Below are 18,029 nucleotides of genomic sequence, written 5' to 3' on the forward strand. Positions count from 1 at the left end.
TCCCATGTAAACCCAAGAATGATTCAGCCATAACAAAGCATTTTTATTCATTTACCGGTCTCTGAAAGAGCTCACCCATAGTATTTTTCAACATAGTGTACTGCCCTACAAAGTCTAACTGCAGTAACTACGCAAAGGGTAAAACTGAGAAAAACTGCTTTAAAGTTTTTTACACATGTTTTAACTGGCCAGCCAAATGGATTATGGGTAGGTAAGTGATATGACACTTATTTCTACATGTATTTATGATGTAATTTTTATGCTTAAAAATCATGATTTATTTGACCTTTGACCCCAAAAATGTAGTTACTGCACTGTATATGCATCAGTAACTTTTTTACAGCTATGCAAAAGGTTCTAATAGTAAAGCAAAAACAGAGTGCAGTAACTACAATTGTTGTCTTCTTTGAGCTTTTATATTTTGTAATACATTTTGAAATTGATTTTGTTATAAGTATATTTAAAAGTTTTCAACAACTCTATTCAAATATTTGTGTATTTCAGACCTCATATTATGAAGTAAAGTTATATTTTAGTCTTAATATAATTTTATCTGACTTTTTTTTTTACTTACACTTAATTACTATCTAGATAATAATTTCCCTATAAAATGAACTTATAATTTTTTATTATTCTTGTCTTCACTATTCAACACAATGAAGAAATACGAGGCTACACCGTATCGCAGTCTGTTTTGGATTTGAGTTGGATTTTGTCGTGACTGCAATTTTTATATCATTATTTCTCTGAAATAAACCTACATTAAAATAAAATATAATATAAAAATATGAAAATATTTTAAATCAGGAGATGAAATGGAAGAAAAGACAATTAATTATTCATGCAAAGAAATTTATTTTTCAAAGTTACATTTGAATTGGAAAACTTTTTTCTTAATCATACTTTGGTTACATTGTTCTTATTTCTTTTAAGGGTTTAAGATAAAAAATCAGCAATAATAAATCTGAAACACACAGGTACACACACACAAAAGATTTTAAAAAGCAGGAGCGATACCCCCGCCCCCAACCCCAGTGGAAATGACTCCCTCGAAGACACTGATGTAGCAACCCCAGAACTAGCCATGTCTTTATATGGACTGTCTGATTTCCTATAAACTACAGTAGATACATGTAATGTAAAAAGTAGAGGTCTGGTTGAACCTCAGAGCTGGATTGAGCCTCTGAAACATGATACAGATTAGAAGAAATATGTTGCATCACAGCTTGTTGAGCTGTTATCAAGAGATGCAAAACTTTCAGGGCCCCCTGCCCTCCACTGATGTGCTGATTATTGTTAAATGTTTCAGTCAGAATGCGGACATGAGACAGGACTGCAGTTGCACATTTGAAGCTGAAAAAAAGTCACCAAACTTCCCTAAGACTAAGCTACAAGCCACCATTCAAGTCTACAGGGTGTTGGCATTTCATAATCAAAAGAAAAGACCCTGTGTGGAGGATTATTATGCTCTTGTTTTAGTGGGACGAGACCACACAGGGCACTTGCTTGTCTTCCTTCAGCACTCTTCCAATGATGTGGTACTCCAGAGCCCTCCAGTTGATCGCATTCCCTGGAGTGAAGTATCGACCATCCATGTAGCGCCGGATCTCACGGGGTGAAAGGACGTAGTCCCACATGTGGACATCAGACAGCATGCCAGCGAAAGACTGTTTAATGTCAAAGCCTCCACCATAGGTATCCTGCTCCTGTAGTGATTACAAAGAGTCGAGATTAAAAATGATACAGCATACACATGTTTTTTTGTGAAATCAAAACTTCAAAAAACTGATGGAATTATATAAGCAACATTGTTTACCTGTCCAAGGATAACACTGGGTCTACTGATTCTTGATCCACCAATGTATTTCCTAATTGAGGGCTTTCCATCTACCCACAGCTGCACCAGACCAGACGCAGAATTCCATGTGGCGCAAATAGAGTGCCACTCGTTCAGTTTGTAGTCCATTGCTCCAAATGATGTGAAAGGTTGGCCAACATGGACAAAAAACGAATTTGTTGACGCCCCCCAGAATATCACAAAGGCATTTTGTTGAGAAGGTGTCGCCAGAGAGAAATGTGTGTGGACTCTGCGAAGGTCTGTAATGGATCTGCAGGCATTGAGAGAATAAAGAAATCAAAAAATATGATACTTTTATAATCAGAGATATGCTGCGCTATATTTTGCATTTTGCACTTCAAACACTACCTGAGACAGACAGTTACAGCACGGAAATCCTGGACTGACGTGGTCAGTTTTACATTAGCTGTCTTGGTTTCCTGTGGGAAAGTCAACATTTTATCCGATAGATCTATGAAAAAAAGAAGGAAGATAAATGGCACGTAAGACATACAGTACACAAATACTTTATACAACACACAGCAGCCCAATATTTAACAGATATGTTTTCCTCAATAAAATGAAGAGATGCTTGAGTAAGTAAGTATTTCAGATGTGGTCTGCTATTTATTTTTTTCATTTCAATGTGACAAATATTTGGTTCTAATATGACAAAATGTAGTATAATGTTTTTACTTCTGTATATTAGCATTACACTAAATATATCTATCCTGTGCAGCATAAAACAAACTTTCTTGTTTGCATCATTCAAAAAAGTTAGTTCAGTTTAAGAGTTCAATACCATTCTCATATCATGAAAAGAAACAATTTGATTTATTTTTGATTTTATTGATTAAAGATGTACTTAAGTAACTAATTTATACATACATTTTACATGTTTTTCCCCAATGCAATGATATAATTGTTTCATGTGCACATTTGCATGTAACTTTATTGTGAAAAATAATTTTCTATTCCCTCTGTTACATAAAGAATATATATTTCTTACCTTCAGGAACTGCAGCACATGTGGCCAACATCACCAGGAGAAGAAAAAATGCCATCTGATACAAACACAAATAAAAAGACACAAATTGAAATGCGACTTTAAATCTTACACATCAGATGCTGTTGTGTTGCTATTAACTACCAGTGTGCAGTGCAGTCACCTTCATTTGATCTATTTTGCATTGGATCGATCTTACCTTTGAGTCTGTGCCTGGATGTTGTGCTTAACAGTGAACAGGAGGCAATTTTTATACTGTCACTGCTTCCTGATGCCAATCGACAGCAGCTGTCACATGACGACCTCATTGATGACTTTGCATCTGTAAAAGGCACACATGCTTGTTTTGCACTCTTTCAGTGCCTGAAAGACTCAAGGGTCTTACTGTTAGTAACATCAACTTGTGTCTACAAAAAACTGTTAATTTTTAATTATTCTTTGTTACTCAGATTTAGGCCCGAAGACATTTTTTTGCTTAGGGCCCCATTTTGGTCAGGGGCAGCCCTGAACACAAAGATTCAAAAACATTTCATTAAATTGGCAATATATAAAGGTTATGATATATGCTAACAAGAATAATAACTTAGCATCACGTTTGTCTTAGATGTATATGTTATTTAACTTAAATTGATATTGCATTGAACACCAAGTTCGTTAAGATTAATGCATCAAGTTTTTTTTAGGTCAAATGAGAAGAAAGGCAAATGAGTCATTATAAAAGTATGGAACACAAATACCTTTTGGTTGTACCGGGAAATACAATTTAAAAAAACAATGGCGTCATCAAAAAAATATTTTCCTGCAGCCATACATGATACTTGTGTAACAGGTTTCTTTGTTCTCTGGTTCCACAAGTAGGCAGAGTCAGAGATCACATAAGGCAGCAAAACACACAAAAAAGTCTCTCCTGGTGACTTTGTGACACTTGCTTACAAAGAATAGGTCACAGCATCTTACAGAGATTTAATTGATCATGTGTTTAATACCCATGTAAGTCTGGAACACAAATACCTTTTGGTTGGAGCAGGAAATAAAATTGAAAAAAACAAACACACACCCATGTTCGCTTGTAACATAACAGGAGCTTTGTTCTGAAAATTGCCGTCATTAAAAAAGTATTTTCCTGCAGCCATACATGATACTTGCTTACAAAAAATAGGTCACAGCATCTTACAGAGATTTAATTGATCATGTGTTTGTTTCCCATGTAAACCCAAGAATGATTCAGCCATAACAAAGCATTTTCATTCATTTACCGGTCTCTGAAAGAGCTCACCCATAGTATTTTTCAACATAGTGTACTGCCCTACAAAGTCAAAATGCAGTAACTACGCAAAGGGTAAAACTGAGAAAAACTGCTTTAAAGTTTTTTTTACACGTTTTAACTGGCCAGCCAAATGGGTTATGGGTAGGTAAGTGATATGACACTTATTTCTACATGTATTTATGATGTAATTTTTATGCTTAAAAATCATGATTTATTTGACCTTTGACCCCAAAAATGAAGTTACTGCACTGTATATGCATTAGTAACTTTTTACAGCTATGCAAAAGGTTCTAATAGTAAAGCAAAAACAGAGTGCAGTAACTACAATTGTTGTCTTCTTTCAGCTTTTATATTTTGTTTTCAATGAATAAACATTTTCAAATTGATTGTTATAAGTGTATTTAAAAGTGTTCAACAACTCTATTCAAATATTTGTGTATTTCAGACCTCATATTATAAAGTAAAGTTATATTTTAGTCTTAATATAATTTTATCTCACTTTTTTTTTACTTACAGTTAATTACTATCTAGATAATAATTTCCCTATAAAATGAACTTATAATTTTTTATTATTCTTGTCTTCACTATTCAACACAATGAAGAAATACGAGGCTACACCATATCACAGTCTGCTTTGGATTTGAGTTGGATTTTGTCGTTACTACAATTTTTATATCATTATTTCTCTGAAATAAACCTACATTCAAATCTAAAACTGTCACAAGATAAAAAAAGACATCAAGGTGTTCATTTATAGCTACGACTCAATTTCAACCAAAAATGTAATTACTGCAGTTAGGCTTTATAGGGCAGTAGAGTAGGGTGTTTTTTGTTTTGTTTATATATTATAATATTAGGCATTTATATTTTGTACAATTGGGATGAAAATATTTTAAATCAGGAGATGAAATGGAAGAAAAGACAATTAATTATTCATGCAAAGAAATTTATTTTTCAAAGTTACATTTGAATTGGAAAACTTTTTTCTTAATCATAGTTTGGTTACATTTTTCTTATTTCTTTTCAGGGTTTAAGATAAAAAATCAGCAATAATAAATCTGAAACACACAGGTACACACACACACAAAAGATTTTAAAAAGCAGGAGCAATACCCCCGCCCCCAACCCCAGTGGAAATGACTCCCTCGAAGACTCTGATGTAGCAACCCCAGAACTAGCCATGTCTTTATATGGACTGTCTGATTTCCTATAAGCTACAGTAGATACATGTAATGTACAAAGTAGAGGTCTGGTTGAACCTCAGAGCTGGATTGAGCCTCTGAAACATGATACAGATTAGAAGAAATATGTTGCATCACAGCTTGTTGAGCTGTTATCAAGAGATGCAAAACTTTCAGGGCCCCCTGCCCTCCACTGATGTGCTGATTATTGTTAAATGTTTAAGTCAGAATGCAGACATGAGACAGGACTGCAGTTGCACATTTGAAGCTGAAAAAAAGTCACCAAACTTCCCTAAGACTAAGCTACAAGCCACCATTCAAGTCTACAGGGTGTTGGCATTTCATAATAAAAAGAAAAGACCCTGTGTGGAGGATTATTATGCTCTTGTTTTAGTGGGACGAGACCACACAGGGCACTTGCTTGTCTTCGTTCAGCACTCTTCCAGTGATGCGGCACTCCAGAGCCCTCCAGTTGATCGCATTCCCTGGAGTGAAGTATCGATCATCCATGTAGCGCTGGATCTCACGGGGTGAAATGACGTAGTCCCACATGTGGACATCAGACAGCATGCCGACGAAAGACTGTTTAATGTCAAAACCTCCACCATAGGAATCCTGCTCCTGTAGTGATTACAGAGAGTGGAGATAAAAACGTGTATGCTGAATCATTTTTATTGTGAAATCAAAACTTCAAAAAACTGATGGAATTATATAAGCAACATTGTTTACCTGTCCGAGGATAACACTGGGTCTACTGATTCTTGATCCACCAATGTATTTCCTAATTGAGGGCTTTCCATCTACCCACAGCTGCACCAGACCAGACGCAGAATTCCATGTGGCGCAAATAGAGTGCCACTCGTTCAGTTTGTAGTCCAATGCTCCAAATCTTGTGAAAGGTTGGCCGACACCGACCAAAAACAAATTTGTTGACGTCACCCAGAATATCGAGAAGGCATTGGGATGAGAAGGTGTCGCCAGAGAGAAAAGTGTGTGGTCTCTGCGAAGGTCTGTAATGGATCTGCAGGCATTGAGAGAATAAAGAAATCAAAAAATATGATGCTTTTATAATCAGAGGTATGCTGCGCTATATTTTGCATTTTGCACTTCAAACACTACCTGAGACAGACAGTTACAGCACGGAAATCCTGGACTGACGTGGTCACTTTTACATTAGCTGTCTTGGTTTCCTGTGGGAAAGTCAACATTTTATCCGATAGATCTATGAAAAAAAGAAGGAAGAAAAATGGCACGTAAGACATACAGTACACAAATACTTTCTACAACAACACACAGCAGCCCAATATTTAACAGATATGTTTTCCTCAATAAAATGAAGAGATGCTTGAGTAAGTAAGTATTTCAGATGTGGTCTGCTATTTATTTTTTTCATTTTAATGTGACAAATATTTGGTTCTAATATGACAAAATGTAGTATAATGTTTTTACTTCTGTATATTAGCATTACACTAAATATATCTATCCTGTGCAGCATAAAACAAACTTCCTTGTTTGCATCATTCAAAAAAGTTAGTTCAGTTTAAGAGTTCAATAACATTCTCATATCATGAAAAGAAACAATTTGATTTATCATCACAAGCACAAAAGATGTACTTAAGTAACTAATTTATACATACATTTTACATGTTTTTCCCCAATGCAATGATATAATTGTTTCATGTGCACATTTGCATGTAACTTTATTGTGAAAAATAATTTTCTATTCCCTCTGTTACATAAAGAATATATATTTCTTACCTTCAGGAACTGCAGCACATGTGGCCAACATCACCAGGAGAAGAAAAAATGCCATCTGATACAAACACAAATAAAAAGACACAAATTGAAATGCCACTTTAAATCTTACACATCAGATGCTGTTGTGTTGCTATTAACTACCAGTGTGCAGTGCAGTCACCTTCATTTGATCTATTTTGCATTGGATCGATCTTACCTTTGAGTCTGTGCCTGGATGTTGTGCTTAACAGTGAACAGGAGGCAAGTTTTATACTGTCACTGCTTCCTGATGCCAGTCGACGTCTGTCGATGTGTTTCAGAATCCTGTGATGGAACACTGCCATCAAAAATGACTATGACTTCCTTCCTTGACTTTTTCTTTTGGACGTACTAACATATGGTGGGGGTTTTTGTTGCTGTTTTTTGACATTATATACTAGTACCATGATGAATTCACTATTCCAAATCATTTTATGGCATTTTCTGACAAACTACACTATGACTTCTTTTTTTTTTTTTGTTTTTTTCAATATACTTTTGCATTTTGTAGAATTGGGGAAGGATTTAAATGAGGAGATGAAATGGAAGGAAAGAAAGTCATTTGAATTGGAAAACCTTTTACTGATTCATTGATTGGTTACATGGTTTGCTTTGCTTTTCATGGTTTAAGATATCTATATCTTATATATATATATATATATACATTTAATTTATGGGCGCCTTTCATGTCACCCAAAGTCTAAAATCATAAACATCTTTAAAAACAAGACAACAAGGTAAAAACATCACGACATGGTAAAAACAAGACAATATGATAAAAGCAAGTGAATTAGTGTCCAGTTACAGAGTGTATGCCAGTTTGAACAGGTGAGTTTTGAGTTGTGACTTGAAGGTTGTGATGGTGTCAGACTGTCTTATGTGTGGGGGGAGGGAGTTCCAGAGCCTGGGTGCTGAGCAGCTGAAGGATCGGGCACCCATGGTACTGAGGCGTGATGTGGGGGTGATTAATAGTCCAGCAGAGGATGAGCGGAGGGAGCGGGAGGGAGTGTATTCTTGAAGGAGGTCGCAGAGGTAAGTGGGGGCTAGGTTGTGGAGAGCTTTGTAGGTGAGGAGGAGGTTCTTGTAGTGGATGCGGTATTGTACCGGGAGCCAGTGGAGTTGAATGAGAACAGGGGTGATGTGGTCAGTTGATTTGGTGCGGGTGATGATCCGGGCGGCCGAGTTCTGAATTATTTGCAGTCTGTTGATGAGTTTGATGGGGAGTCCAGTGAGGAGGGCATTGCAGTAGTCGATGCGTGATGTGACAAATGAGTGGACCAGGGTTTCGGTGCTGGATTGGGTCAGTGATGGGCGGAGTCTGGAGATGTTGCGGAGGTGGAAGAATGCAGTCCGGGTGATGTTTTGAATATGGGGTGCAAATGAGAGGGTGTTGTCCAGAATGACGCCGAGGCTCTTAACTTGGGAGGAGAAGGGTACAGGGAATCCGTCGACGATGATGGGTGGAGCTGGGGTGTGTTGTGATTTGGTGAGGGTGGATTTGGAGCCGATGAGCAGGGCCTCGGTTTTATTGCCGTTAAGTTTGAGGAAGTTCCTGCTCATCCAGCTCCGGATGTCTTCAAGGCAGGTGGTGAGTGAGATGGGGGGGATGGCAGCGGTGGGTTTGGAGGAGATGTAGACCTGTGTGTCGTCGGCGTAGCAGTGAAAATGGACCCCATGGTGACGGAGGATTGTGCCCAGGGGGAGGAGGTAAATGGTGAAGAGAAGTGGACCCAATACTGACCCCTGGGGGACACCCAGTGAGACACCCAGACTTGTGGTTCCTTAATTGTACAAATTAAGGACGCCGGATTGGAAGGGTTCATGAAGATTGTTTGTATCGAGGTGGGACTGTAGTTGTTCGGCGACCAGCCTTTCAAGTGTTTTAGAGATGAAGGGGAGGTTGGAGATGGGTCGATAGTGGTTAAGTTCAGCTGGGTCAGCACCGGGTTTTTTCAGGATAGGTGTGATGGCAGCCAGTTTGAGAATGGGGGGCACAGTACCAGTAGTGAGGGAGGAATTAATTATGTTGGTGATCATGGGGGAAATGGACGGCAGACATGCTTTGATATATTAACATATATTTATATATTATATATATATATTATATATTTATATATAAAAAATAAGTTAGCGGTCTGCTAACTGCTATCTGCTAACTCCGCATGTATCGGAGGAAGCATGTGGCCAGTTCAGGGCTCTCCCCAGACCGACAGGGATGAGGTAGCGCCCAGGATCATGAATTAGGACAAACTGGGTGATAAATAAAATGGGTTACAAAATCGTGGGATAAAAATAAAAATACATTTTTTTTTTAAAAAACTGATGCTGCTTTTAGCCTATTTCCTGCTTAGTATGTATTTCCTTGTCCCAAACTTCTACAAGGTCAGCGAGAGAGCATCTTCAAACTGGTTGGATAAAGAAACGGGCTGAAGCGGGCTCTCATTAACGGGTTTGACCCTGGAGACGTGGAAGGTGGGGTGAATCCTCATGGACCCTGGTAGGCGAAGGCGGACCGCTGCCGAGTTGATGACATTCGAGATGGGGAAAGGACCCACAAAACAAGGAGCCAACTTCTTGGACTCCACTCTGAGAGGAAGATCGCGCGTTGATAACCAGTCGTGCTGCCCCGGGGTGTATCGGGGTTCAGGGTACCGGTTCGAGGAGCGCAAATGGGTAGACCTGGCTTGCATCCAAGTGCGTCAACATCGTCTGATGAATGCCTGGACTGAGGGAACGCTGGCCTCACGTTCCTGCTCAGGGAAGAGCGGTGGTTGGTAACCCCGGGAGCACTGGAAAACTGAGAAGGAGTTGTTTAGACCATGAGGATGGGTTGCGGGAGGTCAGAGTGCAGCACCGTCTCCATTTCTTGATTCATCCGTTCAGCCTGGCCATTAGATTATGACAGACTGACGGTGGCCCCCAGCAGACTGCAAAACTCACCACATCACAGGGGAGAACATGCAGCCGGAACACATGTTGCAGCATGACTTCAGCAGTTTCTTTGGCAGTGGGTAATTTGGGTAATAGAATAAGGTTGGTGGTTTTGGAAAACCGATCAATAACCGTGAGTATGACTGTGTTACCGTCAGAGGGTGGTAGGCCAGTGACAAAGTCCAAAGAGATGTGGGACCAGGGGCGACAAGGAACGAGCAGGGGATGAGGGAGGCTGGAGGGAGCTTGGTGAGTACTCTTGTGTTGGGAGCAGATCTGGCAAGCATGAAAACCTTGGTGTCCACCTCCATGGAGGACCACCAGAACCGTTGCTGTAACAGTGCTAGGGTGCGTCTCACCCCAGGGTGACAAGCCAGGCGAGAAGAGTGACCCCACTGGAGGACCTGAGGATGGAGGCTGGCAGGAACAAACAGGTTCTGATTCAGTTATCAGGACAAGCACTGGGAGCAGGGTGTTCGGCATGGCAAGGTTACTGCACCGATGACACATGTCGGAGGGAGGATGTCTTCAGGATGGCTAGGAGAGCTCTCTGGCTGGAACTGATGGGACAGGGCGTCGGGTTTGATGTTCTTAGAGCCTGGTCGGTAGGAGAGGGATTCAAAGCGGTTAAAGAAGAGGGCCCACCTTGCTTGATGGGAGTTCAACCGCTTGGCTGAACGAATGTATTCTATTTTTTTGTGAACTGTCCAGACCACAAACGGCTGCTCTGCTCCCTCCAACCAGTGTCTCCACTCCTCCGCCAACAGCTCCCGGTCCCCTATGTCATAATTCCTCTCCGCAGGAGACAGCTTCCGGGAGAAGAAGGCACACGGGTGAACCTTCTGATCCTCTGCCGACCGCTGAGACAGAACTGCCCCCACACCAGTGTCCAAGGCATCCACTTTAACAATAAACTGGCGAGAGGGGTCAGGGAATATGAGGATGGGATCTGAGGAGAATCTTGACTTCAACTCACCAAAAGCTCTGTCAGCAGCAGCGGACCATTGGAAAGGCTCTTTCAGGGAGGTGAGTGCGGTGAGAGGAGCCGCTACCGAGCTGTAGTTTCGGATGAACCGTCGGTAGAAGTTTGCGAACCCCAGGAAGCATTGAGGTTCCTTGCGCGTGGAAGGAGCAGGCCAGTCGGTGACCGCCCTGGTCTTGGCTGGGTCCATCCGGATGTTACCAGTGTTGATGATGAACCCCAGGAAGGATACCTCTGAGACGTGGAACTGCCATTTCTCCGCCTTAATGAAGAGCTGATTCTCCAGAAGCCTCTGAAGGACTTGGCGTACATGTACCACATGCTCCTGTTTGGACTTGGAGAAGACAAGAATATCATCCAGGTAAACAAAAACACAGATATTTAGTAGATCCCGAAGGACATCATTAACCAAACCCTGGAAGACAGCAGGGGCATTGGTGAGACCAAATGGCATAACTAAATACTCATAGTGCCCACTAGGAGTGTTGAAGGCAGTCCTCCACTCGTCCCCTTCCCTAATTCTTACTAAATGGTAAGCGTTGCGGAGGTCGAGTTTGGAAAAAATGGTAGCTCCCTGTAGCAGTTCAAAGGCTGAGGAGATTAGTGGAAGAGGGTACCTGTGTTTTTGATCTTAATGTCATTGAGTCCCCGTAGTCAATGCAAGGCCGCAGAGATTTGTCCTTCTTCCCCTCAAAGAAAAACCCCGTTCCAGCAGGAGATGATGACGGTCGAATGAGACCTGCAGCCAAGGAGTCGTTAATATACCTCTCCATGGCCTTGGTCTCCGGGGCAGACAGAGAGAAGAGTCGGCCCTTAGGGGGAGAAGTACCCGGGAGGAGGTCAATTGCACAGTCATATGGGCCATGTGGCGGCAAAGAGGTGGCCCGTGTTTTGTTAAAGGCTTCCTTAAGATCCAGGTAATTAGGGATGGGTACCTTTCACATTTGAACCGATACGGTACCGATACCCGGTACCTGGGAATTGGTATTGGTACTCAACGGTACTAATTTTCGGTACTTTTGCATTTGTTTATGTGGTAATAAATGTTCATTTGTTTAATAATAAAATCTAAATTTTTCATTCCAACATATTTATTTCTCAAAATATAAACTTAAAAAAATACATCAAAACAATATAACATCCAGGATCAGCAGTGCTTTATTGTTGAGTGAACGTGCATTTTGTAACATGAAGGTTGCAGTGTTATCAAAGGATGCCGGAACAGAGGTTGGGTGGTGGATGATGCTGTCAACACAGAGGAGCGCTCTCAGATTGCAAGTGTGCATGTGTGATTTGTTGTGATGACGTTGTAGCTATGTGGCGGAGCACCGGTCAGACAGTATTGTGGGCATGGCATGGTTGGAATAAACAAAGTTGAGTCGGGCTGCTCTGTGCACATATCGAGGATGATGCAGGAGTCCGAGGGATTTAATTTCAGCGAGGCAGTTTGGAGTAAAGTGGCAGGTAATATTACTGATATTACCTAGAGCTGGGCTGTTCGTCTCTGCGCCGGGGTGGAAGAGGGCAGCAGCTAGTGTCCGCGGTGAGCAGACAGGCCCAGACGAGGAGGTAAATAAAAAATAGTGCGATTGTCAGCACGCTTGTTAATCAAAGACGTGAAATAAAAACAGGTTGAAATCAGTCAAGTTAACGCTGTTTAGGTACCGAAACATGGTACCGTTTGATTTTACATGAATCGGTACTCGGTAGTACCGACGGAATTCGGTCGGTACCTATAAAAGTACCGAGTTCGGTACCCATCCCTACAGGTAATCCTTAGGAACTGACAGATCTGAAAACTCCGAAATGACTTCTGGCAAACTAGGAGCAGATGACGGCAGATTTCAAACAGACAGCATGACACTGAGCACTCCACTGCAGTATAGTTCCCAGAGCCCAGTCTATATGTGCATTATGTCTCTTGAGCCAGGGATACCCCAAAATGACCGGCTGTTGTGGTGCATGGATGAGGTGAAAGGTGAGTGTTTCACTGTGGTTACGTGACATGGTCATAGGAAGGGGAGTCGAACCATGTGTGACCTTGCAGAGAAGACGACCGTCGAGAGCAGCGGCTTGGATGGGCTTCCCCAGAGCCTCCTGACCGATACCCAGCTGGGAGGCAAGAGTAATGTCCAGGAGGTTGGTGTCGGCACCAGAGCCTATCAGAACTGAGACAGTGTGATTAATCCCAGCACAGCTCAGTTGAGCATGAATTAAAGGTCGGGAGGGCATTTCCAGGTCCATGATTCGTCCTGTCTTTTACCGGGCAGGATGACACAAAATGGCCATCCTGGCCGCGGTACATGCATCGGTTCTCCTGCAGGCGGCGCTGTCGTTCCGCCATGCATCTGGAGAGTCGCTAGAGGCGCAGGAGGCTGGTTCAGAAGGGAGCCGCGGAGGATAGGATGGCTGGCGCAGCGGCAACTGTGGAACAGCTGATAGGATCCTCTCTCTTCTTCTTCTTCTTCAATGCGGATGGAGAGTGCGACAAGCTTATCCAAGTCGGCTGGAAGATCGCGGACTGCCAGCTCGTCCTTAATGCGGTTGGAGAGTCCATGGTAGAAAGCATCCAAAAGCAAGGCAGCTTTCCAGTTGCTCTCAGCTGCCATGGTGCAGAACTCGATGGAGTAGTCAGACACGGATTTCTCCCCGTGTCAGGTTGAACAAACCCCGAGCAGCCTCTCTTCCGGGTGTGGCGTGATCAAAGACTTTCTGGAGCTCGGCGGAGAACAGTCTGACCGACGAGCAGATGGAGGATTCCTTCTCCCACTCAGCTGTTCCCCAGTCTTTGGCTCTGCCTTAGAGCAGAGAGACAATGTACGCCACCCGGGACCTCTTGGTAGGAAAGGCGGAGGACTGGAGTTCGAAGGCTAGGGAACACTGAACAAGGAATGGCCGGCAGGAACCAGGAGCACCGAAATATTGATCTGGAGGAGGCAATCACACCTCCGACACTGGAGTGGTCCGGGGTCCGGGCTGGAGGACGGAGTGGGACCTGATCCACGGCCCGACAGGGAGTCTCTGAAAATATTCCTGGACGGAACTCATGCTCCTCTCGTGACGAGTTGCCATATCCTGCAAACCTCCTGCTATGGAGGTAAGTTGTTCATCGTGGCGCTGAATGGCGCTGGTCTGCGCCTCCAGCTGCTCTTGGAGTGAATCTGAGTCGGCTGGGTTCATGTTGGCCAGATAGTAAAGTAGTAAAGATCAGCAGTAGTGGCAGAGTAGAACCCAAAAGCACAACACAGAGACAGCAGGAAACTCTGTTTACTTAAATATTCAGGAAAAAGGTCAAAACCGGGAGATCAGTCCAAACAGGCAAACAAATCCGACAAGGGGCGGGCAGGAATCCAAAATCAAATAAACAGGCAGGTTCAGAACAGGTAGATCAGGAAAAAACAGACAAGAGAACGCTGGAAAGCTTGGTGAAAACACAAGACCATCTGGCAGAGAACAAGTGGAAGTGGACCAGTATAAATACACGGGAACTAATGAGGGAATGGCCTGCAGGTGATGAGATGAGCATGGAAACCCAGGTGAAGGGAATGAACTGATTGCCTGGCAAGTGGGAGTGGCAGGATCTGAAATGACAGGGGAGTTAATGATATGGCATGAAAACAAAATAAACTCAATATAACGAATGCTGGGCTTACACCAAACGATTTTCCCAGTCCCAGACTAAAAACTGAAAGTCTTTAGTAAATCTAGGAGTCTTACTGGAGTCACAGCGCGCTCCCGTCATCCCGATCGTTAAGTGTAAGGTAGTAATCTGCGCTGTTTCATATCAGTCTTTTCCTAGTCTTTGGTTTGCGATCATATCAAACGTGTTTGATATGATCGCAAGTCGCAGTGACGGAACACAATCAACAACCAATAGATGAGCAGACCGGCCAGTAAAACCACTTCGACAGGAAAAAGTTACATCACAATAATGTTAGTAAGCTCAAGCCTAAATACAAATATAGAGATGTAATATATTTACGGCCACAAGCGGGATTTCGGGGGCGCTGTTTCATAGTAAAAAGAATAGTAAGCAGACCCAGTTAAAATGTATAAATAAATGTATACATAAATAAGTAATAAATAATTGATGATTAATGTGTGATTAACTAAATGAAAGTTGATAGAGATGATAAGTATAATTATTCTTATTAAACAAATAAATTAAATATAATTAAATAGGACATAAATGTATATCATGAATTCTTTTCTAAATTTTCCTTTCCTTTATTCTTCCTTATCTATTCTTCTTGTCTATTTTTACTGTAAAATAGTCAACTTTTCATGTCAGAAAAACAGAACCCCCTTTTCAGCTTTGTGAGGGGCATTTTGTGGCGTCTTCTTTTCTTTTTTTCCAACACAAACCACTGCACACACAAACATTGCATGGTAGGTAAAAATGCTAAAAGACTCTAGTTGTAGTCTTGTAAATAGTGACCCTGCAAGATTCACAGTCTTTGTAGGATCTCAGTGTGAGACTAGGCTGGGACTAAAAACTCTAAATACTTGTCTTCAGATGTGAGCAGGTGTGAGCTGATAGTCTTGCAGGAGTCTTTCCAAATCTTTTCAAAGTCTTCTGGTGTATAGGTAGCATAAGAGTCTCTGAAAACCCTGACAACAATGACAGACCACCAGACTAACGCAGGGCAGACACATAGAGACAGACAACCATTCATGCTCTCTCTCATACTATAATAATGTGATATAATGTGATTGGGTTCATTCAGAGAAGGAAACTGTCAAGCAAATGAAGAAAAATGGTTATGGCATTTGTCAATGCTGCAGACTTGGTATGTATTTCCTTGTTCCAGAATCTAACAGCATTATCTGCACACGCAATCTGCAATCCTTCACACGCTCTCGCATTGTATTATTCTTCCTAGTACCAAAAAACTGATGTTGCTTTTAGCCTATTTCCTGTTAAGTATGTATTTTCTTGCTCCTTGTCCCAAACTCACATAGAGAGGGCAGAATATTACCGTCTGGTTGTGAGAAGTGTCGGTACGCTACGTCAGAGTAGCTGTGTTGAAATATGCCAACAGAAAACACAAAGATTCAAAAACATTTCATTAAATTGGCAATATATAAAGGTTATGATATATGCGAACAAGAAAAATAACTTAGCATCACGTTTGTCTTGGATATATATGTTATTTAAGTTGAATTGATATTGCATTGAACACCAAGTTCGTTAAGATTAATGCATCAAGTTTTCAGGTCAAATGAGAAGAAAGCGAAATGAGTCATTATAAAAGTATGGAACACAAATACCTTTTGGTTGTCCCGGGAAATACAATTAAAAAAAACAATGCCGTCATCAAAAAAATATTTTCCTGCAGCCATACATGATACTTGTGTAACAGGTTTCGTTGTTCTCTGGTTCCACAAGTAGGCAGAGTCAGAGATCACATAAGGCAGTTTATTTACACAGGCAGGTTTGTAAAAACAACTGTAGGTAAGGGGGGAACACGGTAGAGTCCAGCCAGCTCCTCTCTCTGCTGCTCTGCCTCCTCCTTATCTATTTGGAAGGTGATAAGTGTTTGCAGGTGTGCCAGGTTGCTGCAGGGGGAGGTCCTTCAGCCACAGGAGAGAGAGGCACCTCAAAACAATAAGGAATAAATCAATACACTGCAAAACACACAAAAAAGTCTCTCCTGGTGACTTTGTGACACTTGCTTACAAAGAATAGGTCACAGCATCTTACAGAGATTTAATTGATCATGTGTTTAATACCCATGTACGTCTGGAACACAAATACCTTTTGGTTGGAGCAGGAAATAAAATAAAAAACAAACAAACACACACCCATGTTCGCTTGTAACATAACAGGAGCTTTGTTCTGAAAATTGCCGTCATTAAAAAAGTATTTTCCTGCAGCCATACATGATACTTGCTTACAAAAAATAGGTCACAGCATCTTACAGAGATTTAATTGATCATGTGTTTGTTTCCCATGTAAACCCAAGAATGATTCAGCCATAACAAAGCATTTTTATTCATTTACCGGTCTCTGAAAGAGCTCACCCATAGTATTTTTCAACATAGTGTACTGCCCTACAAAGTCTAACTGCAGTAACTACGCAAAGGGTAAGACTGAGAAAAACTGCTTTAAAGTTTTTTACACATGTTTTAACTGGCCAGCCAAATGGGTTATGGGTAGGTAAGTGATATGACACTTATTTCTACATGTATTTATGATGTAATTTTTATGCTTAAAAATCATGATTTATTTGACCTTTGACCCCAAAAATGTAGTTACTGCACTGTATATGCATTAGTAACTTTTTACAGCTATGCAAAGGGTTCTAATAGTAAAGCAAAAACAGAGTGCAGTAACTACAATTGTTGTCTTCTTTCAGCTTTTATATTTTGTAATACATTTTGAAATTGATTTTGTTATAAGTGTATTTAAAAGTTTTCAACAACTCTATTCAAATATTTGTGTATTTCACATCATATTATAAAGTAAAGTTATATTTAATCTTAATATAATTTTATCTGACTTTTTTTTTTACTTACACTTAATTACTATCTAGATAATAATTTCCCGATAAAATGAACTTATATTTTTTTATTATTCTTGTCTTCACTATTCAACACAATGAAGAAATACGAGGCAACACCGTATCACAGTCTGCTTTGGATTTGAGTTGGATTTTGTCGTGACTGCAATTTTTATATCATTATTTCTCTGAAATAAACCTACATTAAAATAAAATATAATATAAAAATATGAAAATATTTTAAATCAGGAGATGAAATGGAAGAAAAGACAATTAATTATTCATGCAAAGAAATTTATTTTTCAAAGTTACATTTGAATTGGAAAACTTTTTTCTTAATCATAGTTTGGTTACATTGTTCTTATTTCTTTTCAGGGTTTAAGATAAAAAATCAGCAATAATAAATCTGGAACACACAGGTACACACACACACAAAAGATTTTAAAAAGCAGGAGCGATACCCTGTGGACCCTCCACCCCAGTGGAAATGACTCCCTCGAAGACACTGATGTAGCAACCCCAGAACTAGCCATGTCTTTATATGGA

At 40.8% G+C, this 18,029-nt stretch overlaps 2 protein-coding genes across 2 annotated transcripts; both read right to left on the bottom strand.

The window, feature by feature from the left end:
- Positions 1-1,171: 1,171 nt before the first annotated feature.
- On the bottom strand, positions 1,172-3,110 carry LOC131989999 (C-reactive protein-like). The gene is made up of 5 exons (XM_059355384.1): positions 3,043-3,110; positions 2,847-2,901; positions 2,207-2,309; positions 1,817-2,108; positions 1,172-1,706 (listed from the first exon to the last, which is right to left on the bottom strand). The coding sequence occupies exons 2-5, from the start codon at positions 2,899-2,901 to the stop codon at positions 1,476-1,478; spliced, it is 681 nt and encodes a 226-aa protein (XP_059211367.1). The 5' UTR covers positions 3,043-3,110; the 3' UTR covers positions 1,172-1,475.
- Positions 3,111-5,681: 2,571 nt separating this feature from the next.
- On the bottom strand, positions 5,682-7,309 carry LOC131989272 (C-reactive protein-like). The gene is made up of 5 exons (XM_059354462.1): positions 7,246-7,309; positions 7,050-7,104; positions 6,411-6,513; positions 6,021-6,312; positions 5,682-5,912 (listed from the first exon to the last, which is right to left on the bottom strand). Exons 2-5 carry the CDS (start codon positions 7,102-7,104, stop codon positions 5,682-5,684), a joined length of 681 nt encoding a protein of 226 aa, XP_059210445.1. The 5' UTR covers positions 7,246-7,309.
- Positions 7,310-18,029: the final 10,720 nt, after the last annotated feature.

The sequence above is a fragment of the Centropristis striata genome, chromosome 17 (genome assembly GCF_030273125.1).
Source record: "Centropristis striata isolate RG_2023a ecotype Rhode Island chromosome 17, C.striata_1.0, whole genome shotgun sequence".
Classification (NCBI taxonomy): Eukaryota; Metazoa; Chordata; class Actinopteri; order Perciformes; family Serranidae; genus Centropristis; species Centropristis striata.